Here is a 25,686-nt window from a genome sequence, read left to right as displayed (position 1 = left end):
CCCACACACTGCTCTGCTATAATGCAATGTGTGTCACAGTGATGTAAATGGGACTTTCATTGAAACAAAGCAGGACAAAAATCTGCACTTGCACTGTCTGTGAAAGGAGGGCTAACAATAATCAAGCAAGTATGAAATTGTTTTAAAAAAAGAAATCTGATGCAAAGTGCCTAGTTATGTAGAGTATTTATTTCTGCAAGGACAAATGAATAGTTTACATCTGTGAGCTTTGGTAGGTCTACCCTGAAACACATGCATGAAGGAGGAGAAATTGAGGGTGAGAGGATATTTTGGTGCTTATGATGTGAATTGCCTAACCTTGTTTTTCAAATAAGAGCAATGGTGCAGTAAAACAGACTCCTATCACTTTGTTGAGGTTATTCACAATTTTGGCAACACAATGTTGTTGGCCTGTCTTACAGCTGACCCTGACTTGTGTGGCATTGTGGCTAAATATAGTGCCCCCCTCCAAAATCAAGCGGCAACCCAAAAACAGAACATAAACTGATTTATTTTTGCTTAACAATTCAGTTTAAGTCAACACAATTCAACGTTTTTAAATCTTTAACTGTTTTTACATCTACTGTACCTTTAAACAGTGTCAGAGAGTGAAGTCCATAGCATCTCAGAGATACCTCGCTGAACCTTTGTCTTGATTAAAACTTGTCCAGTCCTGTTCAGCAGGTTTTTGGTGGTTATTAGGAAGTTGGAGAATTGCTGTCAAAACATCACATAATGCAAGTAACACTGGCAGACACAGGAGGTATGTTTTCTCTTCACAGTTCTTACTGACAAAAAAACATACAGAATTTCAAGAGGAAAACACATTACAGAGTACGAAAACTACCATGTTGAGACTGCTAACACTTTTCTTGGCATTTCACATGTTCATGACAACAAAAACAGGTAAGGTTCTCTTGTAAGTCCTCATGTAACATCAGACAGACATCTGTCAGCTGGAAAAAAAAACATCTGCTTAACACAACTAGAAATGCACCCAGAGTGTGCAGACCTCCGCCAAGGACATTCAGTTTGTTTTTAGACACAACATTTGTGTAGGCCTAATGATTTGGTGTCATTTATGCAGGTTTATACACACCATTAGTGTGTTCAGAGAATTTAACAGTCAAGTTGTAACCAAATTCTATCTTTTAAAAAAATAATTGGGCCTACCATGTCCTTAAGTAACTGTGGTCTGTTTAGTTCACCTGTGATTGTGGTATTGGCACGGTGCTCGGTCACGCTATATTGTGAACTTTTGCTATATTGTGCACTGTGCTATAAATGCACGTATTGAAGGTCAGAAGTTGCTACATAGGCTATTGGTCACAGTGTTATAAGCATTTTTGATGATTGGCAGCATGCCTTTATTACCATTTAAAATTTCACATCTCACATTTTAAAGACCAGTTCAGTGGAATTACAGCATATTGCCAGCATTAAGTGTGACATCCCTCTCAAAACCGTTAGGCCTATTTAGAGTGCAATTTTAACAGTCCCGTGTAGCCTTGCGGTGTGCGCAACAGGTAAACCTCAGCCCGCTTTGAGAAAGATTTGTGATCTCACTCGAATAGAGCTGTCCATGGCCATCATGCTGTTGGACTGTCTGGTCCCTGTCCATCTCGCAAACAATTTCGCTACTTTACATGTTAACTTTACATGTAGAAAAGGCCATCTAATGAATTTGACCATTGTGACACAGTCAGAAATCCAATAGCCTATTTTAATTCGAATCAGTTCAACCTAAACGATCTGCAGGAGTGGTCACTGTCCACCTCGCAAAAGCATTGCGAAATTGCACTTCACATGTTTTTAACAGCGGTAGGCCTAATTAATTGGACATGATTGTTTGTTAACTTCAGTGAGGGTGTAGGCAACTTTTTAAGTGAAATGCGTGGGAGCTCGCGGCAAAGGAGAGAGTCCCATGGCGCAGGGAGTCCCTCCATGTTCTTTATTGTTGCTTATTATATGGTTGTGACGTCATCTGTCGAATGCTCCATTCATTTCAACGGGGCTCCCCAACGTTCGGACGTCTGTTATTTTTCGATAACGGACGGGTTGGTCTATAACAGACCGCTGTCAATGGCAACAAGACTTTTCACTGCTAAAGCGACTTTTCAACAAGACTCTAATCAGCTGCTGTGATAGACAGCACCCGTTGTCCTGGCTACCGCTGTCAATGGCAACAAGACGTTCACTGCTAAAGCCACTGGCTTGTATACAAGTCAGTGGCTAAAGCGAATGTTTCATATCACTCCGCAGGGGGTCCGGTCTTTTGTCACTCTAATCAGCTGCTGTGATAGACAACACCTGTTGTCCTGGCTAGCCTACCTAGCTGTTGCCTAGCGGTGTTCCACAACGGCACTGTTTTGTTTTGCGCAGCAACAATCTTAACATTAAATAGGTCTAAAGAAATGTCCCCGCATGTGTGAATCATTTAAGTATCCATATAATAAGCGGGTTAACTTTCGGCGAGTCGGTCGCTTTGTGGAATAGCAGCACTTCAGAGAGAACAAGACCCCTCCGCTCCGCGTCGGGGTCTAAAGATTCTCTCTGTCGTGCTGCTATTCCACGGTAGCGACCTTCTCGCCGAACGTTAACCCTTACTGAATGGTACAGGCATGGCAGAGTGGAATATTCGCCGGTGTTCTGTCGAGATGTGTAGCCTACTCGGCCATTATGCATGCTGTCGGGGTGTCTGGTCCCTCTGCATCTCTCAAACAACTTGGGGGTTAACTGTAGGCCTACATGTAATGAAGTGGATGTAATGAATTTGACCAGCATTTAAATTTACACGCATAGGCTACATTCCATATTTTTGCCGACGGTAGCCGGATTAATTAGACAACATTGTCAACCCGATATGCAGGGGTGGTCACTGTCCATCTCGCACGCATTGTGAAACATGAAATTACCGCTGCCAAAAATGTGGAATTTCTGATTGTGGTTCCACATTTCTGGCAGCCGTAGGACTCTTCATTTCACAGGATTGTTTGTTAACCTAAACTAGGGTGTAACCTAGAAGCTGCCTCCTGATGAGCAACTTTTTAGGTGAAATGCACTTGAGCTGGCGGCGGCAAAGGACCTTTGCCGCCGCCAGCTCAAGTGCATTTCACCTAAAAAGGTGTGGTAGTGCGGGGGCCCTAAGCCATCTGGGCTCAGCAATGCATCACTTTAGAATAGGGACCCTTATTCCACCTCTGTTTTCACACTGTTCAGGGATTGTTCACACAGTGTGTCGGGAGCTTATACACATTATATTCTGCAACTTACTACTTACTAATAAATAGAAATAGGCCTATAGGCTTACTGGCCCTTACTAAGGTCATATTAGTAGGCCTAATGAATCCCTAATTGGGCATAAACAAGACATTTGCGAATACATGCTTCACAACTGTCTGATTTTGCTTAGTACATGCCTTACAAGTTACTTACACAGGCATTAATATTGTATGTATTAGTGCTAATAGATGTATCCCTAAAATAAAGTGTTACCATATTTTCCAGTGTGGCCCAAGTACAGTCATTTTTGCTGCTAAAATGGCTATTTCTGGAAATTCAAAATGGCGGATCATGGAGAAGATCCCCCTTTTCATGTGCGAAAAGTGCAATTTTTCCAGTCATAATGAATACTTAGAATTTCATGGTGGTGGTAAATATTCATGAAAAAGGTAACATTAGTGAATGGGTAGCACGAATTCTGGAAATAAACAGCTAAAAATCTCACACAGTGTCCCTTTAAGAAAAATACATTGTGCAAAATGCCATAATTCAATGTTTAAAGAAGCCCTGCCACAAAAAGTATGTTTTTTCTTACATGTTTGTGTCAGATTAGTCCATAATATGTTTTTTTCTTGAGCCATAAATGTAAAAGGTTTTACTTCATTACTGTAACGGTTACATAGTGCATGTCATTTAAAAAAAACAAAAAAACATAGAACATAGTGGACTTTTGTGAGGCTTGTAATATGAAAAGTTTTTAGTGCAAGATTCAGATGTCTACAAATGTTGTGTGTGTCACGGGCGTATTGTGTGTCACAGATGGATGTACTTAATGTACCAAGAAATTATTTAATTACATTGGGTTACTCCACAATACCATCTGTATGTTTTGACCTAGCCGTGTCAGCAATAGCCAAGTTTGCTACCACGAATCAATTTGCTTGATAACATCAAGATCCGCTTGGTCTTAGAAAGATGGGGATGAATGCTCGGCAAGCAATGTGGACAGAAATATCTACGTAATGTGACTTGCCAAGACATAAAAAATGCTGCCCGAGCATAGATCAGTGTTTCCCAACCAGGGCTATATGTACCACTAGGGGTACACGAGCACACTGCAGGGGAAATTTCATTTTAACAAATGCATGGAGAAGCAAAGAAAGCTAGGTCAGTAGACCGAAACGTTGAAGTAAACCATGCAAATGTGAACAGTGTGCGGGAGCTTTCTTTGCTTTAACGTTGGTGACCCAGTCCTACCACTCCTACGCACCTGACCAAGGAGATGTGCAAGAATTCTTCACTTACTAAACAAATGCATAGTAGTCAGGGTCAGTTTTCCCAAAAGTTGACAACTGAAAGCAAATCATGTTAATTTTCGGCATACAACTGATTTAGGGGTATTCAAGGGTGCTGAATCCAAATCTGCCGTAGGCCTATGCCGGACACGAAAATGTACCGAAATGTACCAAAATCCAATATGGCCGCCGCCACTGTGTTAAAATCCTGCAATCACTTTTCTTTTGGACTAAATAAGGCATGAATTTGAAAATAGCACTTATTTTTATGTTTTCAGACATGGGGAATGCCATTATGTCATCGGATTTAAGCTCAGATAGGAAGAAAATGCTTATTTCATGGGCTGGCAGCCATTTTAAAAGCAGAGAGCCTCATATTGAGTGCGTTTTAATATGCGACCTTGCCTCCTCCACTTGCGCTTGTCTCCTCGTCCCGCCTCCTGGCCCCTCCACTGTGGAGAAAACAATAAAGTTTCCCAGCTGTCAGCCTAGCCACAACAACTTTTGAGGGACAGTTTTTCATTCACCATCCCAATTGCAAATGAGAGAAAGACTCTACAATTGAGCTTTTGCAAGATATTGAAATATAATGCTGTTGTCAGTGATGTCATCACTGGACAACAGCACTGGACACTGGAAGCAGGAGGAGGCAAGTGGAGGAGGCAAGGTCGCATATTGCAACGCACTCATTGTCTGCGATTTTTAACATTTTTACTAATCTTTCAAGATCCACAGAAAATAATGCTCTCTATGCTTGAAGCAGGAAGGGAATTGCCTCGCAAACGTGGACTGTGAAGCAGAGTGGTGGTTACCAAGATTTCAAACTTTTACTCAATCAGGTTTTAAAAGGTGACTACGCCAGTCTCGTTAGAGGGTGAGACAACCCAGATGTGAAAGCACAATTTTCCCAGACAGGTTCTGGATAATAAAGGAGGACACAGCTGTTACACATACAATTATTTTTATTCGCCCACACGGGAATCTGTTTTCAAATACAACATGCACACTAACAGGGGGACCTATGGCTCGTTTAAGCCGACTTAAAACCTCGAGAAAGTGGGCGTGAACATTTGGTGACGCAATGTCAGATCGATAATTATCGAGGTTGATCTCTGGCGGAAGTATAGAACAACGTGACAACACACCCATCATCAACATGGCGCCCATGCATGTTTCACAGGTGGGAGGTGCACGTTGCCAGGTGACACCTCCACTTACTATCGCATACCCCGAGGAGCAGTGTACAACCAAACACACCCGGACACCAGAGCAGTTGAGTTTTAAGTATTTATTTCTCAAGTGGACACAGTATTCTGTGGGCCTAACATTTTGTTGTGTGTGTGTGGGTGCGTGCAACCAGTTCATCCACGGGGGCGGGTCCATTCGTCTCTCTCTCCGGTAGGGCCCCCAGCGTCAATGCCAGTCCATTCGTTCCCATCAAGGATTCCAGTATCCATCACGTCAATCCGGCGGAAGGCTGGGAAGGACAATGAAGACGTCATATATATGATGCCACCGTCGTTACTCTTAAAATTTATAAATATGCGCACGCACGGGATAGCCGTTTTCTGATAACACACGTGAGTTCAAAACCATGGCACACGGCACGCATTACTACTGCACTTCAAACTTCACGCAGTGAATGAAACTAGGAACGGCCATCACGTTTATGCATCTTGAGGATAATTTCACTTCGGTCATGGGCGAGGTTGGGGCCCAGGAGCGTGTTCCATTCTCTACACTCTGCACTGTGTACTGTGATACAGTGCACTTTCCACCCTCAACTTAACGGCTAAATTTGAGGGTGAAGTGCAGGTCCAATTCACGTTCTGTCTGATACACTTCACGGAAATGACGGTTGTCGCGTGTCATCAGCGTTTACCAACCGCCAATATACAATTCATCACGGAAGACACTGTTCCTTATGTTGACAATTTTTAAAAGTCACCCCCTTCTCTTATACACATGGCTATTGTCTTTTGAATCAAAGCTATGCTGTCATCACAGAGATTCGGCAGTTTGACCAATCTGACACTCAACCAGAGAGGAAACTACGTAACAAACATGGCGGCCGTTGAGTGCGAAAAGTGTACATAACTGCACACTTCAAAAAATGGCCGATTTGAGGGCGTTATCCGGGTAGTTTACAGTACACTTCACCACCGTGATTAGAAATGGAACTGCCCTGCGTACCCAAACACAGTACGGGAAGGGCGGACAGTACGAAGTTTGGAACAGCCTCCAGGAGAGAGAGAGTGAGTGAGTGAGTCGGAGGAACGAGTGGAGAGGCAGAGGAGAGCGCGAGGGGGAGAGAGAGAGTGAGCGAGAGAGAGAGAGAGAGTAGGAGGGCCGAGCAGTCTGCCTTCTTGGAGGGAGGGGGCTTCATAGACTTGAAGTGCCACGGAGACTAGGTCACGAAATATGCACTTATCTTTCTGAGGGGCGAGCGTTCTCACCCCTCCATTTCCAACGTGGCATAAAACACTGCGCCCAGGTCACGGACTCTCATCGGGCAGAATGCCGTCCGCCTCTTCCATCGGGTCGCAGGTGGCCATTCTCGATCCGTAGGATGATCTGTGCTCGTCCGCCTTCTTCCTAGGCCCGTCCGGCTGCCGGCTTGGCGTCCCCCAGGCCTCCGGCATCCGCTTCACGGCTTTGGCTCAGGTCACGTCTCGCGTCTCATCTTCGCCCGGTCCCCTCTCTCTCTTCCTCTCGCCTCCCCTGCTGTGTCGTCACTCGTCCGCTTCCTCCGCTGCCGAGTGCTCCATCACCTGCGCATAAAAACCCTTACCCACCCAGTATGCACCAATCAAGTTCCCCAAATCTCCCGCCTTGCACCTGCACACATTCAAGTTCATTAGTCCATGATAAAACCAGTCTCTGTTATTGTCCATCGGTTAAAACCTTCCCCTTAGAAACAAAAAAAGCATTTTCAGTTTCGACCACCAACACCCCGTGACACATGCAACTGGCATGTAAACAGTATCATAAATGCTAAAATATCATCTTGTAATCACCAGTTAATGTCATTCAATTGCAGATGCACATATGTCAATAATGCTGGTCTCTGACTGTTTAATTTAGCTTACTTCAGCTAAAATGGTATGTCGTGGATGCTTAGGCTCAAGTGGAGGTGAAAAAAAGAAAAGAGGACCAAAACAAAACAGGCATGATTCACGATTGTTCCGGGATCAGTGGCGTTCATTCGCCAAAATACAGAACTCGGTTGTCACATGAGCAGTGTGCCCGTGAAGGCAACACTAGTCCAACCTGTTAAGACTGCACATGCAATTCACGACATTTTTGTTAAGATTCATGTAAAGGTTTATATGTCAAATATCCTGAGGTGTGACTGTAACATTAATGAAACCTGGAATATAATATATATATAAATTAACCAACAACATTTTGAATAATGTATGAAGCATTTGGCATGATTGCATAAATATTAACTTCATAATTAGATATGTGAATGTGAAAAAAAACTCAAGACAGTAATATTAACTACAAGTTCAATTTCATAACACAAATTGCATCCTGTGGGGTGACATGTATGTCAATGTTATTGAACGGGCAGCTGCAAGGCCAGCTACAAGGGTCTGTCTCCTAACCAGTCAGTACCGCAGTAATTGGAGGGTGCTGTGGAAGCTTAAGGTGACCATTAACCTCTTAAAGGGACAGTTTGGTCAATTTCAACATGCAGTTGTATTGCTCACGCTACCCTTGACTTGTCAGTACCTGGTGATGCCACATTTTTCGGCTCAGCCCTTTCCGAGATATGAGCAATTCTAATGGGGGCAGCGTTTGTTTACATTTTTAAAAAATGAAACATAGGCCAACTCCAAATATTTTCTCAAAAGGTACTGCTGTTTGCTAGTTGTCTGCTGATGTTTTATAACCTTTTGGATGTTTTTGGGAATAAATAAAAACGTTTTTTTGAAATGTAAACAAAGAGCTGCCCCCATTACAATGAGCAGGATCTCGGAAACGGCTGAAGAAGAAGAAAAAAAAATCTCAGGCACTGACAAGTCCAGGGTAGTGTGAGCATTACAACTGCATGTTGAAATTGACCAAACTGTCCCTTTAATATGTCTTCATATTGCAATGTTTCTGTCACGCAATGCTTAGGTTCATTTTATGGTGTCCTGTGGTGTGACTGCTCTTATAGAAGGAAAAAAACGTTTTTTATAAATGAAAACACATATTAAGATTAAACACAATATCATTATCAAGTTAGCATGCGCTCTGATGTCAGTCATGTATACAAAAGGATTAAAATGGCCATAATGCAGTGAATTTCCTGCGGTGTGACATGCCTATGCAATGTGTTGATGCAGGACACATTTTGTCAATAATGGCAAAAATTAGGCGAAATTCCACGGACCACTAAGTGCTTTATTTTTTTCTATTTTTTCCAATTTTATCAAACAATTTTTTCAGGAATTGGAAAAACTTCTTTTTTTTTTTTGGCGTTGCGCCCTTCAACGCCTGATTGGTTGCCGAGCATTCATCCCTACCTTTCTAAGACCAAGCAGATCAAGCAAATTGATTTGTGGTTGCAAACGCGGCTTAAGTAACTGCCCGGCTGCACAGCAGAAAATCTATGTGGACAATAGCATCTGGAAAAGTGTGCACCTACCTGTACTTGCTATATGCATATTTGGTTCAACTTGGTCATTTTTTCTACCATAAATACACCCCCCTCCCAGCAGTTATCAGAAGTAGTGAATGCCTAGCTAGGCCGTTCCCTCCTAGTGACGAAACGCCTTCGGCGTTGCAACTAGTCAGGTCAAGAGCAGTGCAAGTACTTTCTGAGTTCCCGAAAATACGGGAACTCCTTTCACTTTGTCGAGAAGCAAACAACCATAAGCAAACCAAGGGAGACAGGTCAACCATGCTGTTTGGGATATGGTAATTGTTATGCTCTTGGTCAGACCAAGTCTCGAATAGATTTGAACGTCGATGATAATCAAGCTAGTGAATGCCATGGCCAGCAGTTATCGTTGGTTAATGCATAGACACACATTTGTAGGTTTTATGCTTGTTTCAATATTGAATTGCATATGTGGACTGTACAGTATTATGTTCTACATCATCTTGCAGGCATGTGCCTACAACCTTTTGTTATGTCTTGCCATCATCTACCTCCACTTCATGTCATTTATCACCCCTCTCTTCCTCTTTGTCCAGGATCTCATTCCCTGTGGTTGATGACCACTTTAATCAAAGGAGACACTCCCTTTCCAGAACTCTCCGCCATTTTCTTGGTGGATGATATTCAAATTGCATACTATGGCAAAAATGACAACAAGCTTATGTATAGAGGACAAAGCAGCACTGGTGCAGAAACAGACTCATCTGATAAGTTCATTGAAGAAATTGTGGGAGGATATATATATGATAACATGAAGGACACGGCAGAGTATTTGAAGAATCACAAGAACCACACAAACAGTGAGTCAGTTCTGAATATTTGACTCCTAGTGACAACTGATGTTGTGTTTCAAATGGAATTTTGCTACAAATTAACATTATAGGAAAGAATAATGGAGCATCTCAGACATGGAAGATTATTTTCTGTTCAAGCTCAGGTGATCTTCTTTCCTTGAACTCATTTCCTGTGAAATATCAGCTTGTGAAAAGCAACAGTGCCTAGAAAACCTTACTTTTCTATTTGACAAATTAACAATGCTTTGGGGGGTAAAAGTGCCAAAATAGATACCCTCTTTTGAGAAGCCCCTTCATTTTACCTGATTTTTCCCATAATAAAAAATATTTAGTAAACAAAATTACATTTATTTCTAAGTAGAATCATTTAATCATAAGCTGGTATGCCTCTGTCTGAAAACACATCCTTAATGTCTTTCAGATATTTTGGTCTTGCAGCGAGCATCGGGATGTGAACTTCTGAATGACGGTCAGCCAGGGGTTCTATTTGGTCATGATGCTTTCAACGGAGAGATTGGAGATGCTCGTCGTTATGATCCACAGCTTAAGAAACTTCACACTGACCGTGTGTGGCCAGCAGCCGTGGACATAAACTGGCAGGATATTTTTCCGGTCATATATGAACACGTTTTACACCCTGCCTGCATTAATATGCTACAGAAACATCTTGTTAAGGAAAAAAATCGTATCTTTAAAAAAGGTAATGATAGGCTAAAGTAGTGTACAGTACAGTAGGGTTGGGCGATATGGGCAAAAAAAATATCTTGGATCATTTTTTAGAATTTTCACGACAACGATAATTTGACGGTATTTTCCAAAAACACTTGAAAGAACAAGTAGGGCCTATTTCAGGAGGAGGGGTGGGGGTGGTAATCAATGTGTTTGAATTGTACCGTAATATGGGATTGGCAGGGCAGGGTGAGTAAAGCAGAACATTTGTAGGCATATGTAGGCCTATCCAAAACTGCATGTTACCAAGAGGTATTGGTATAAATGATGGCATGTAGGCAACATCACAAAGCATGGCAGTATAACAAAGCTACACATTTATGCCGTCTATTATTTGAGCATGATTCCCGACTAATTTCAAGGAGGTAGTAGTGCTGCATTTGTGTTTTAACTGGGGAGGGACAGAGTGAGAGTTGGGAGAAATGCTGAGCTGAAAAGCTGTCACTTTTTGAATTTAACAATAGGCCTATGCATATGCTCTGGTCTGTAAAGTAATACTTCATCACTCGGCATGAAAACATATCCATTTAAATACAGAATAGTTTCATGATGTATTGCCTATGATTCTGTTAGATGACAGCCATTTTTGACTGGAAGCATTTGTGGATAGGAAGCAGAACCTAAGGCAGCTGCAAATTGCATGTGTTGAATTCCACACGTTGTAATTTAACTCACTGCGCCAGTTGAGCACTATGCACTGTGCCCTCGCTGGAAGTGACGGCTGAGCATCCATAGCTTGCCAAAATATGAGCTGGCTACTGTTTACAATGCACAGCGTCTGGTGCTTGTATTTCCATGTCCTAGCGCGCACCCATTGCTTCGACTTGCCGAATCCCTGCCTCCGTGGAGAAAACAGTGACGTTGGCATTCTAAACTGTAGGCAGAAATCAGTGAACAGCGCTGCCATCTTACCTCAGACTAACTCAGCTGCCAACAGCAGTTTTACTTGTAAAACAATATTTTTTGGGGGAAGGATTTTCGCATTTCATTACCTCACAAGGAGTCATCAGTACCACTAACTGTATCAGAGACGGCAGGTTACGATAGACAAATCCTTCCGTTGTTGTCTGTGTAGGCTATTTCATATATATATTTTTTAATGTAGCCTATTTTGTGTAGTCATGCATTCGTAGGCCTAATAGCCAACAATTAATTTGATTTACTTTACTCAAAGTTGGTCAGAAGTCTGTTTATCAGCGGTGTTTTAAGGGAGGCAACCCGCTTCTGTCAACCTTTTTGTTTTCATGCAGACGCTGGATGGAGCTCAAAATACAGACAGCGCCCGTGCAGAAAGACGTTTCTTTCCCCTGTTTGTAAAGTTGTGAGAACCCTCGTATCGTTGTAAAGGCATTTAGCGGACACACTTAGTTGCACTATGCATTGCCACCAGTGCAGGAAAAAATGGGAAACAGACAGTAGACAATAATATAGTTACCTTATTTAACTTTCATACAGTCAGTTAATGAACTTCATATAGGGCTGTTGCACGGAGATTTCCCCGACATAAGGCGACAGCAATACAGTTAATTCGCTGGGCGAAGTCTGGGGTTATATCTGGAGTAACATGGCGGCCGCAGATATCGGAAACGCGACCGACTGTCAAGGTCTAGTTTGCGTCAATGACGTTGCCTCGCATCTCGAGGCCATAAGCAAAAGGCTAGGAGGAAAGGAAAGACAAAGAGAGGGACACACGGACGTCGTCAACAGGTTGTAAAAACGGACCGATGGCCACCCTAATTTCCTCCGAGTCAGTGGCCGTGTCTCAAATGCTGTCTCAAAAGTTGTGCACTTCGGGCACAGTTTTTCAGTTCCTAGGGTGCTCATGCTGAAAATTTCAGTTGAGCCAGTGCACTGAAAGTGCCAGGATGATCCCCTAACAATGGCGGAAAAATGCAGTGCTTGAATGATGGACACTGCACGCACTAAATGGCGGCCATGTTGACAATTACACGGAAGAAATGTGGCATTCAGTTCAGTAGAAGAGTTTGGTGAACAGTCTCCTAATTCTGTAAGTAATGTTGATGGGACACCAACCTTTTCATGCCAACCAAAGTATTGTATGTGTGATTGTTGTCCTTTGGGGTGAAGGACATGGAAATACGAGCACCAGACGCTGTGCATTGTAAACAGTCGCCAACTCATATTTTGGCGAGCTAATGCCATGCTCAGCCGTCACTTCCAGCGAGGGCACAGTGCATAGTGCTCAAAGTTTTCCACGACACTAAAGACCTCAGTGCACTGTGTGCACTTTGCACTGACAAAAGTGCGTCATTTGAGACATATGGTGTGTCCCATTATTCGCCCTCTGTACTGTGTACCTTGTTTGAGTGCAGTGAAGTACCCTTTCCACCCTCCGCGAATCACGAGGCGAGTACATTCCCATTCCCATTCCCATTCTGTCTGATACACTTAACGGAAATGACGGTTGGTTGCGTGTCATCCGAGTTTACCAACTGCCAATATGCAATTCGTCACGGATGGCACTGTTCGTTATGCTGACACTTTTTAAAGTTACCCCTGCCTCTAATACACATGGCGATTGTCTTTGGATTCAAAACTATGCTTTTATCACAGAGATTCAGCCGTTTGACAGATCTGACACTCAACTACGTAACAAACATGGCGGCCGTTGAGTACGAAAAGTGTACAGTAACTCCACACTTCAAAAAATGGCCATTTTGGGGGCGTTATCCGGGAAATTTACAGTACACTTTACCGTCGCGATTAGAAATGGAACACCCTGCGTACCCAAACACAGTGCGGAAAGGGTGGACAGTACGAGTATTGGAACACAGCAATAGCCACAGACAACATGGCCGCCGTTTAGTGCGTGCAGTGTCCATGGCTGTGTCTCAAATGCTGCACTTGTGCACTTCGGGCACTCACGCTGAAAATTTCTGTTGAGCCAGTGCACTGAAAGTGCCAGGATGAAGCCCTGACAATGGCGGAAAAATGCAGTGCTTGAATGATGGTCACTGCACGCACTAAACGGCGGCCATGTTGACAATGACACAGAGGAAATGTGGCATTCAGTTCAGTAGAAGAGTTTGGTCAACAGTCTCCTAATTCTCTAAGTAATGTTGATGGGACACCAACCTTTCCATGCCAACCAAAGTATTTTATGTGTGATTGTTGTCCTTTGGGGTGAAGGACATGGAAATACAAGCACCAGACGCTGTGCATTGTAAACAGTAGCCAACTCGTGTTTTGGCGAGCTAATGCCATGCTCAGCTGTCACTTCCAGCGAGGGCACAGTGCATAGTGCATAGTCCCCCCCCCCCCGAGACTATGCACTTAAGACCTCAGTGCACTGGCTCAACTGAAATTTTCAGCGTGAGCACCCTAAGCATTGGAAAACAGTGCCCGAAGTGCACAAGTGCGGCATTTGAGACACGGCCGGAGATTTCTTGTCTACCAAGTCTGCCAAAATGCTGCAGTCCGCCCCCTCAGCACTGTCTGCTCATTGGTTCACAGAATTATTCTCCAGTTTACAACAACATTACTATTGACTGACAGGCTTGGCTGTCGTCGCTGTCTGGACGAGTCCTGTCACAGCGCTTTGTTGATTTTAGCGACTTCATAAAAATATCTCGATATTGCAAAATTACTCATCGTCAAAACAACATTCACGATAATTTCGCAGACGATATATATCGCCCACCCTTATTGTACAGTATACAAAATCAGCTACAGTTTATTGCATGCCTGTGATAGATACAAAGGTTACAGTAGGTTTATTTACACTATTTGACTGCACCATGATTGCTCCTTACAATGTAGTCACTGAACTACACCGCATTCCACATTATTACGCAAATTAATTTTTTTGCCGTTTTCCCAAATAATCAATAGAAATGACAGACGTTCGAATTTTCAAGTCATCAGCCATTAGAGTACAATTAAAACGTTTTTGAATGAACCTTCCAATGATAATAATAAAAAAAGTAATTAAAAAAATAAAATGCCCAAAATGCTGTGTTCCAAATTATTACGCAAAACAATTTTGTAGTGTTATAGTTTTGTAGCGTAATACAAATGTCATTCTTTTTTTCCGGTTTACATCAAAACAGTTGGCATGGTACCTTCTAAATTACATTTTAATGTTCAAAACTTGATTATAAGCTGTAACTGGAATGCTGCATTTAACATTGAAGTCAATGGCAGGGCATTGCATGGGACTTATGGAAGCCCATATAACCTTGATGCTTTGCTCTCAGCTACTTTGTATTTTTGTATGTTGGGTCTGGTGACCCACATTTCACTCTTCAATATACCCGTAGATGTCCATGCCACGTTTAGGTGCTTTGGGGGTGATGACATTCTAACTCACCAGACATAACATCCCATCCATTTTCAAAGGGGTTTTATGTCTGGTGAGTTAGAATGTCATCACCTCCAAAGCACCTAAACGTGGCATGGAAATCTACAGGTATATTGAAGAGTGAAGTGTGGGTCACCAGACCAAACAAACAAAAACAGCTGAGAGCAAAGCATCAAGGATATCTGGGCTTCCATAACTCCCATGCAATGTCATGCAATGGACTTCAATGTTAAATGCAGCATTCCAGTCCAGTTACTAAGACAAAGAGCTTATCACCAAGTATTGAACATTTAAATGTAATTTAGAAGGTACTAAATTCCAACTGTTTTGATGTAAATGAGATAAAAGAACGAAATTTGAATTACAGCACTACAAAACTATTTTGCGTAACAATGTGGAACAGAGCATTTTAAGTTTTTTTATTATTTAACCCTATACTGCACGCATTATTATCCCATCATGGAAAAAAATCTTGCTGTGGTTTTTGTCACATAAAATGAACTTCTTAAGACATATTTGCAATTTTTTTCAAAAAAAAGTTTTTTTGGGGGGTACTTTTAGGTTTGTTGCCATATGGCAACATTGTGCAGTTACGGAAAGGATCCAGTGTACATTTTTACTCCAAGACCAAACAAGGGTCATACAACATTATGGATTATTTTATAGAAATGTAATTGTTTTTATCTCAGAAAAACATTGAAAGTTTACCCACAAGTTCAAGGGAGTTATTTAACACATTTTTGCCATTGAGAGAACAAGTGAATACTGTTTATTATATCCCCGAAAAACAGTATTTCAGTGGTATTACGTTGACCAACCACCAATGAATATATTAGGTATTAACACAATATCTGTGCATAGATTTGCACAAAAAATGTGTATGGTAACTGTCTATAATATGTACATGAACTGATTTAATTTTGGAAGCCAACACTTTCAAGATGGCCGACATTCAAGATGGCCGATTTGCGGGCCAGGCATCTTTCAACATAACCGACAGTTTATTTGTCATAGGTTTTGAATGGATGCTTGGATTTACACTAAACCTTGTGTGATAACACTCTATAATGAGTAAATAAGCCATGTAAAATTGTGAGGCCAGTGCTTTCAAGATAGCTGACTTTCAAGATGGCTGACTTTGAAGTTGGCAATCTTTCGAGACGGCCTACCTTTTGTTTACGCCACAACTTTTCAATGGGTGCTTGGATTTGCAGTAAATCTTGTGTGTTAATAATATTATTGGTTTATGAGCTGTTTGAAATTTGGAGATTATGCTTTTAAAATGGCTGACTTTCAAAATGGTTGACTTTGTACAATATTTTTTGATCAGGTTGACAGATTTGCTCAAACGTTGTGTGCTAATTAGCCTATTTATAACAGACAAATGAAGTCAAAACATTTTGGAGGCTTAAAATGGTCAAGATGACCGTAGCTTTATGCTCTAATCTGGGGTTTGGGGATTTTTGTGGTATACCTCTGGCAGTCTGGGGAGGCTGCATAGGCCTTGTTCGCTTTTCTGCATGTACTCAGAGTGAAAGCTCATAAAACAGTTCTGTACACCTACTATAACATTTTCAATGTTCATTACAGACTGCCATTTGCACTAATTATAAATATTATCAGTTATCAATCATTCAATCAATCAATAAATAAATTAATCAATCAATTAGAATTGGGTATTTGAATCAATACACTTTCCCTATTGACCGTCTTGTTCCATTACCGCACAATGTTGCCGTATGGCAACATACCTATTTTTCAACATAAAAAGGAAATAATTTTAGTTGAAAACAAAACAAATGGTGAAAACAGATCATGACTAACTATAGATCATCCCAATATTTTTTTAAATTTTGTAAATATTGTAAAAAGTGTGAAAAATCTTGGCCAGTGGCAGAGCAATCTGTCAAGGAGACACACTCATGTACAGTGAGGGAAAGAGCGAGCCTGGGGCAGTGTGTGGTGTCATGTGATGTCAACAAACCACATAATTGGATAAAACAAGGCCACAGTTTCAATATGAAAACCAATCAGTGTCTATTATTTATATTTAAATACCAGGAAATGCCAAAAGAATGGTATGTTGCCATATGGCAACACCGTGCAGTATAGGGTTAAAAAAATACCGTTATCATTGGAAGGTTCATTGGAATGCGGTGTATAAGAATACTTATTGTTTTAGTTGTCAATAATGCATGTGTATGATCTTCATATATTTAATATCACTCTTAGTGAAGCCTAAAGTGAGGATCATCCCGAAACGAGGTCCAGGCTCCTCAGTTCTCCTGATCTGCCTGGCTACTGGTTTCTACCCCCGTCACATCAACCTGACCCTGCTCAGAGACGGCCAGCCTGTGCCTGACCACCAGATCACTGGGGGGGAGCTGCTACCTAATGGAGATGAGACGTACCAGATGAGGAAGAGCCTGGAGGTCAACACAGAGGAGCTACAGCAGCATCAGTACACCTGCACAGTTCAACACCTCAGCCTGGATAACAAACTGGATGTAATGTACCATGTAAACATGGTACAGATACAGCTCTTATGAGGAGCTGCATGCATGCTGCAGGTGTTTGAGGGCTTTTATCATTTATTAAATCATGAAGTTAAACATGTATTGCTCTACGAATAGCGAATATGTCACCATCTCTCATTGAACTCCATTGATTTTCATTGTGTTGCTTTCCATGATTACAATGACCCTAAACATACACCTAAGGCCAAAGTCGATTTTCTGGAGAGGTGAGAGTGATTCAGTGATTAAGTATGACACCCAATCTGCGTATTTGAAGTGTTTTGAAGCATGGGCGTAATTTATGGTGGGGACGGTAGGGACACGTCCCCACCAATATTTAGCCCCCTACTGTGTAATCACGACCGGTGTTGCCGGTAACGTAATCTCACTATTTTTTTCAGTAACGTGTAGTCTAACTACCATTTCAAAACGTCAGATTAAAGTTATTTAAGACACCGTGCGTTACTATTTCTGGTACATAGGCCCGCCTACTTTTTGTTTCAAGCGAGGAGTTTGTGGCGACGCCTGAGGATATGATATGAAAAAAACCCTTTTATGATAGGCCTATGAAACTTTTATGAAAGACGATAGAGGGATAACTTCGCCCTGCCATTAAATCAGATTGTGGGGAGATGTAGTAGCCTAGCCCTACGTATAGGCCTACAAACGGTTCTGAATCTTAATTAGCCTATTCGAACAGTTGTGCCGACATCATCGGCAATTTCTAATTCACTATTTGGGTGCAGGGAACGGAGCTCTGCAGATGCGTAATAGTTGCGTGACAAGCAGAGAGAGGCGGAGAAAGGTGAAGGATAAAGTGGCCTATTTAAGAAGAAATGTGGTCTCTGCGCAGCGCAGATAATAACGAATTGAAATGCACATTTGATCTACTGGTAGCCTATTTAAACTACCGTCGAAATGATGGACAGGCTTCAGAATTTACAGTCTTCCTTAAAAAAAAATCTGTCAATGACGGACAAGCCTCTGTTAACGCGACCCATGTGGTAAATGAAAAAGTAAAAGTAAACTTCGGCAAAACATTTCCCTACTTTGATATTAAATTTACCCCGCTTTGTTTTACAGTCTATTTAACTGTAGGACTACTTGAGTAGCCTAGACTAATTGCTGCGACTAGGTTCTGATCTCGCTGAACATCCAACGCGACTGAAATGGAAGCCTTCTTCCATGACGAGTATGTAACCAACATCATTCAAAAATCGCAGATAGGGCACACCTAATCATTGTGTTGTATTGCATTTCGGTCATGTAGAAGGGCTACAAAGCTAACTGGTATGTTGTAACATTAAAATTCGCCTACAACGTGACACAGTTGGTGCGCAACTATGCGGTGACATCGCTGGGATTTCTGTCAAGACGCGCTGCGCAAAGACACTTGCACGCGCATGTGTGTTGCCTGTAGGCTGCTATGATGCAAACACAGCTACAGGCAGGAAGAAAGCGAGATATAGGGAGTTAGCCTATGAGAATGAAGAAGTGTGTTGTTTTGTGTGTAGGCTACAACAGTCCACACAGCATCGCTAATTTTGGAGGATAAAAAGGGTCAGTCGGCACCGGAACCAAAACATTATTTTTCTAGGCCCCGTCTTATTTATTTTTTATTTCAAGAAAAGGCAAGCAAATGTCAGTGTCATTTTTGTTGCTGTTAAAATAGGCCTAAATGTCAATAAAGTGAGTAGGCTAGGCCTATTGGCAGAACTGGTGATCATTTTCATGTTAGGCAATACCACTTTGCTGACATTTGAACACAAAGCGACTTATATGTTATTTGGTAAAAGTCTCTGGAGCAATGTTGTATCAGAACTAGCTGCTTTGGTCAATTTCACTCCAGTCATGGATGGAGGTGTAAACAGAGGTACACTGTAAAAGATTTCAAGCTGAAATTTACAGCTAATTGATGGGGAATAATTGCCAGCAAATTGTTTTAAATTTACAACAAATTGCAGAAAAAAAACAGTTGCCAGCAAGTCGTTTAAAATTACAACACTGTTCCGTTTTCAAAACTACTCTGACCATGGCACATGTCCTGCCCCCTCATCCGCCCGCCTCCTCCCGCCTCCACCCCCGCTGCCCGCCTCCATGTCTGAGATGCCTTCAACATAGTATCGTCCCCATCCTCCACCATGACTGAGATAGCATGGTACCATAATGCCACTCTGCTCTAAGCATATATGTCTTCAAGTTCAGCCTAGCATGGGTGAGGTACAAACGATAAATCACTCAGCATAGTGCTGTCACAGTGACAGTGATAGTTTCCTCAAGTGGACTTTCATTTATCAAGTCATCTCAAAGGGGAGTTCAAAAACAGTCACAATAAGGACTGTATGGATATGCATTTGTCAATCCAATCAAGTGTCCTAAATTTAATATTATGGAAAAAGCAGCATTAAACATGCTATGCTACAAGATGGCTCTCAAAAGATGAAACAACCCAACCAGTTAACCTGTCTGGCAGCCATCCAGTTAGCCGGCCAGGTAGCCAACTGGCCTTGACAGACTGGCTGGTTGACTGACCAACTGCCTGTCCGATTCACTGGCTGGTTGACTGGCTGCCTGGCTAAACCAACCAGGCAGCCAGTCAACCGGACAGACAGCTGGCCAGTCAACAAGCAAGGCAGCAAGCCAGTCAACTGACCAGGCGGACAGGCTGTCAGTCAACCTGCCAGGCAGCTAGCTGGTCAACTGGCACTATGCTGTCAGCCACCCTGTCAACAAACCAACCACTCATCTAGTCGGCTAATCAATTGATTGCCAGTACCAGTGAGCGCCAGTGAGTCAGGCGCTATGCTGTGCCATTCAGACAAGCAACCAAAGCAGTGTGACAGTCCAGGTTTATATAGTGGGGAAAGTGAACCATGTGACCAGAGTAATCAGGCATTGGGCAGGTGCTGGCAATCATTGAATCACGGCATGAACGTGATTAGTAATAAAGTGAGGCAAGGCACTAATTGACAGATTGGTTAGGTATAGAGTGTGTCAACAGAGTAAGAAGAGAGATCTGTATCAAAAAGCTAACAAGTTCCTAGAATGTTCCATTCATTGATGCTCCTGCTCTAGAACTACAGTTTAAAAACAGACTCTGCTCCTTCTAAGAGTGTTTAAAAAAGTATAAGGATATTCTTAAATGGATTGGTTTTGGCCCTTGTTTGATGCACATATCAAAACTTCAGTTCCAAAAAGTTTTCATTCTGATCCATGTTTATAAGTACACATTCCATATATATGTGGAATTGTCTACACAGTGGTTGGACAAAATAACTGAAACACCTGTCCTTTTAATGTGTGTGAAGTTTCATGGCTCAAGTGGGCCAGCCTGTTGGCCAATCTTCATTAATTGCACATTGCACCAGTAAGGTGAAGTTGAGTTGAAGTGCTGGTGAAAAGTTACCAGCTAATTGTTGTAAAATTACAACAAATTTGCTGGCAAAAAAGTTGCCAGCTCATTGGTGTGAAATTAAATTAAATTGCTGGTGAAAAGTTGCCAGCTACTTGAAGTAAAATTAAAGCAAATTGCTGGCAATAAAAAGTTGCCAGCTAATTGTTGTAAAATTACAACAAATTTGCTGGCAAAAAAGTTGCCAGCTCATTGGTGTGAAATTAAATTAAATTGCTGGTGAAAAGTTGCCAGCTCATTGAAGTAAAATTAAAGCAAATTGCTGGCAATAAAATGTTGCCAGCTAATTGTTGTAAAATTACAACAAATTTGCTAGCAAAAAAAGTTGCCAGCTCATTGGTGTGAAATTGAATTAAATTGCTGGTGAAAAGTTGCCAGCTCATTGAAGTAAAATTAAAGCAAATTGCATGCAATAAAAAGTTGCCAGCTAATTGTTGTAAAATTACAACAAATTTGCTGGCAAAAAAGTTGCCAGCTCATTGGTGTGAAATTAGGTTAAATTGCTGGTGAAAAGTTGCCAGCTCATTGAAGTAAAATTAAAGCAAATTACTGGCAATAAAAAGTTGCCAGCTAATTGTTGTAAAATTACACCAAATTGCTAGCAACAAGTTGCCAGCTAATTGTTGCGTTCTTCCAACGCAAACACTGGAAACTTCACAACATTCAGTCTTTGAAAATAATGGTCCTGGACCATTCCATTCCTTCTCATGAGATTTTGAGATATATTCTGTTGCCGAAGCCATCAAAAAGCCAAATTGGACCACAGGGGGGCTGCCACACCTGAGCATCGTTTATGCTCTATGACCTGCCCATCGTCTGTATAAATGGACAGACCATCATTGGCTTCTCCCATGCCCTTTTAGCAGAGAGAAGCCCGTTTTGAATTGCACTGAGCTGAAATTAGCGCACCTGGACGTCATTTACAATCAGCTGGCTCATGACCAAAGAAGGTAGATTGGGTAAGCAGTATCACTCAATGGAAAATGCATTGGCCACAGTGTAGTAGATGGGGCAGTCGTGGCTCAGTGGTTAGAGTCCTGAGTTGGCAACCCAAGGGTTCCCGGTTCAATGCCCGACCGGACCGCAGCTGAAGTGCCCTTGAGCAAGGCACCTAACCCCCACACAGCTCCCCGGGCGCCACTCAGCAGGCAGCCCACTGCTACGGACTAGTGTGTGTACTTCAATGTGATTTACTTGCCCAAATGGGATAAATGCAGAGAAAGAATTTCCCCTAGGGGACCAAAATTGGCTCCAATCCAAATTGGCTCCTATCGTCTTCGTAGTATAAGGTGTTGCTTTAATGCCATAGAACTAATACATTTATGCTTAATGACATGGTGCACATGGTCAGTGTGTGCGATGCCATGATGGACAAAATTTGTACTCCACAAATTTGGTCGAAAGAGAATATCCGGTTGTCAGTGCCCAGTTTGTGGCCAAATTTACTGCAGCTGTCGGTCAGCATTAATTGTGGGGGATAATTAAGGACAGGTGACAAACATTCACTATTGTATCCTATGACCTGTTCCACACTTTACCATGCTTCCAATTTGACCATGGAAGAAGAAAATTGGACTCCCCTTGCTATCATTCCGTACTACGCTCCGATGATGTCTGTAAACCCTCCTATGTCTACCTCCTTGCTCATGACCAGGTGTGTGCGATTGAAGAGTTCAAATCAGTTCAAATCCTCTCCACCTCTATCAGGCCTGTATGCATGTTTAAAAAGCATCCAATCAGAATGTGACCTGAGCTCCATAATTTCTGCATGTGGCTTTGCATACATTTGCATTAGGACAGCAGCCCTGACAAAACAGATCTTTACAACAGTATGATGTAAAAAGTATTATGTGCTGCTGTACATTTACAATTGTGAATTGTACTCTATATGATATCCCACAATGCATTGCACATTACAGCAGTGAATAGTAAACTGGTATATACATCTTCTTGATGTAGAATTCTAATGTGAAATCACGACAATCTTTTACAGTGTAGCCTAAGGGTGGGATTTAAGCCTGCAACCATGTGATTGAAAGACCAACTTCCTAAGGAACGCTCGTTGACATATCATCTGCTCATTGATATAACATCTGTGTGCCATGAACTTATGATTGGTAATCTGCCCCCCCCCCCACACACACACACACACACAATGAAAATGGTCAAAAATCATCCCCCTCTAAAACCATTGAGCTACATTCATTCATAGGCTAATACATTCACATATTGCGTTAAAATTGTACTTTTAACAACTGTATTTTCTAAATTTTCTCGGGGGAGAAACCCCCGAACCCCCACCAATTTTATGTCCCTACCAATGTCAAAGTCAAAGTTACTCCCTTGTTTTGAAGTGACTTATCTGCTCATTTTCACATTATGTTCGATAGGCGACAAAACTTTTGTCTTGTGAAAATCTGCCCTGTCTGTGTTCAATAAAGGGTCAATCTTTCTTTGGTGCATGAAATTTATTTTTGTACATACATTTTCATTCGGGAGGGTTGTAGCTTTCATATGAGTGACTTCTGAAGCCAAGTGATTAATTGAAAGTCAGGTTATTAGCTGTTATTCCAAACAGATGGATAGGCGACAACTCTTTTGGAGGCGAGTGTATTACTGAAACTGTTCTTAGTCAAATTAATCTTTCCCTCAGACACTTAATTGGATATTTGTGTACAGATAAGTTAACTGATGATCCAAATACAGTATACTGTCTGCATTGTTGTTTTGGGGTAGCTGTCGTGTAAACAGTAAGGGGTTGATGTTGGCCGTTATTTGGCAATTATTGCAGAAAAACTGGGTTGCCTCATTACCTGGTCCAAACACACACACACACCACACACCACACACACACACCACACACACCACACACACACACCGCATGCATCTAGCATTGGCAGGAGATCAGGTTCCTATCTCTGATTCCTATTTTTTCGTTTACCCCTTAACAGCCGTGCTGTACATATGTATATCCCAGATCAACACTTCCTCTTCTGCTACAAGTAAGAGCCTTGCAGTGGAGCCATTTTATTTTCTGATGTAATGTAATATTTTACAAAGACAAGTGGTGACAGCATTTACAACTTTTCATATTGGAATACCCTTTGCATTTCTACAGATTCCGAGGAATTGAAGGAGATGACAGGACAACATGATGAGACACACAACAGCCTTGAGACATAGATAAACACGTGTCCTTGAACAAGGCCTCTAACCCTAAATTGCTCCAGAGATGCTAATCAAAACCCTGTACTACATCTGTTACATACTTTGAGCAAAGGCATGTGCTAAATATGATGTGAGCGAATGAACTTGCAGTTACTGTTAATACTCTTGTGATTCATTTAGTTTTGTTCTGTTTTTTTTTTTTGATCAATGTTTGCATGAGGCCTAAACTTTGCAGCCTTCAGCATTTGAAAGTGCACTCAGCATTTACCACATTACATTACATCGCTGCACTGTACCTATTGTGACCGCATATTGTAACTGCAGTTCTTTGCAGGATTGCAGTGATATCATGAATGAATCACTGCATTTAATCAGTATGACAGCAGTATTTTTGCAATCATACTGTAAATGACATTTTTTTATATTGCAGTACAATACCATTTTTCCACAAGGGATAAACAATTCCAATTTGTACACATAGGGTAGAATGCCCTAAAGTGGGACGATGCCTAATGTGGGACACCTTAAGGTTTAAGGGGTGTAGCTTTGCCCAAAGTTGGTAAATGTTTACAAAACTACAACCAAATAAAAGCCCTATCATCCTGTTATCATAATATCATGATTTAGTAAATGTATAGTAATACTCCAGGGAGGGGTTACAATTAAGAAGAAGAACCCTGGGTGAAGTCCGTCAAATGGCAAATTACATAGCATTTGGCCAAATTTGTCTTTAGGGTATAAATCAATTCCAATCAAAACAACATTGTCAATTTTTTGATAAATATGTTGGGTAGGTATATGTTCATCAGAAAATAATGCGTGGTGTATATAAAATAATGTCATATTATTTTTAAACCATATTATTAGTGTCCCACTTTAGGATAGGTGTGTCCTAAAGTGGGACACAAGATTTTCCTAATGTGGGACAGTTGTAAAAGTAGTAATTTAATAAGTCAAACAATTACTATGAAGTCAAACACCATGTCCACATAAGAAAATTGATATACATCTATATCAAAGGTGTATTTCAGTCTTTCTGGCCTAATCTACTGGAGCACAGCTATCAACACAACATTTGGGTTCAAAAACCGGAAGTTCTTTCCTCAAATAGAGCTGCCATGTTGAAGTGACCAATTGTGTGCAATGGGTTCAAACAGTCTCAGTCATATTTACCAATAAAAGAAAGTAAAACGAATTCATAAAACATGTTCTAGATGTGTAGCTGATATGTCTTAAAGAGTGGCAGATCTCATTTTGAATTAATATTTTACACAAACATGTTTTAGAGACCTTTTAATATACACTGTCCCACATTAGGAAACCGATTGTCCCACTTTAGGGATAACCATGGTTTTTGACCAACTTACATTAATATCCAAATTATTCATATTAGAAACACTTAACATGTTTTTAAAGGTTTTATTTGATTAGAGCACAACTAGAGGATGAAAAGGGTGTAATTTGTTTGTATTGAAATGTTGTCATTAAATTTTAATAAACCACCAAAGTTGAAGTGACAAAAATTGTCCCACATTAGGGCATTCTACCCTACATGGAATTAAAGATGTTTTGATA

General features: G+C 41.4%; 1 protein-coding gene across 3 annotated transcripts; it reads left to right on the top strand.

Annotated features, from left to right (window-relative positions):
• The first annotated feature begins 714 nt into the window (after positions 1-714).
• On the top strand, positions 715-24,558 carry LOC134446205 (hereditary hemochromatosis protein homolog). 3 transcript variants are annotated; one of them, XM_063195519.1, is made up of 6 exons: positions 715-906; positions 9,708-9,971; positions 10,387-10,665; positions 17,248-17,476; positions 23,895-23,945; positions 24,062-24,558. In XM_063195519.1, exons 1-6 carry the CDS (start codon positions 849-851, stop codon positions 24,096-24,098), a joined length of 918 nt encoding a protein of 305 aa, XP_063051589.1. In that variant the 5' UTR covers positions 715-848; the 3' UTR covers positions 24,099-24,558. The 3 variants fall into 3 exon arrangements, with proteins under 3 accessions (XP_063051589.1, XP_063051588.1, XP_063051587.1); XM_063195518.1 differs by lacking the exon at positions 715-906 and having other exon boundaries at positions 8,668-9,971; XM_063195517.1 differs by lacking the exons at positions 715-906; positions 23,895-23,945; positions 24,062-24,558 and having other exon boundaries at positions 8,668-9,971; positions 17,248-17,736.
• The last annotated feature ends 1,128 nt before the right edge of the window (positions 24,559-25,686 follow it).

The sequence above is a fragment of the Engraulis encrasicolus genome, chromosome 3 (genome assembly GCF_034702125.1).
Source record: "Engraulis encrasicolus isolate BLACKSEA-1 chromosome 3, IST_EnEncr_1.0, whole genome shotgun sequence".
NCBI classification, from domain to species: domain Eukaryota; kingdom Metazoa; phylum Chordata; class Actinopteri; order Clupeiformes; family Engraulidae; genus Engraulis; species Engraulis encrasicolus.
The sequence above is the reverse complement of the archived record's forward strand: the minus strand, read 5'-3'. Positions and strand labels throughout refer to the sequence as shown.

Excerpts from the sequence above, each read along its gene's own strand:
- LOC134446205 (XM_063195518.1), top strand. The coding sequence starts at position 9,581 with ATGTGGACTGTACAGTATTATGTTCTACATCATCTTGCAGGCATGTGC. Across the intron at positions 9,972-10,386 it reads TCACAAGAACCACACAAACA|ATATTTTGGTCTTGCAGCGA; the intron begins GTGAGTCAGTTC and ends AATGTCTTTCAG. Across the intron at positions 23,946-24,061 it reads CACTTCCTCTTCTGCTACAA|ATTCCGAGGAATTGAAGGAG; the intron begins GTAAGAGCCTTG and ends GCATTTCTACAG.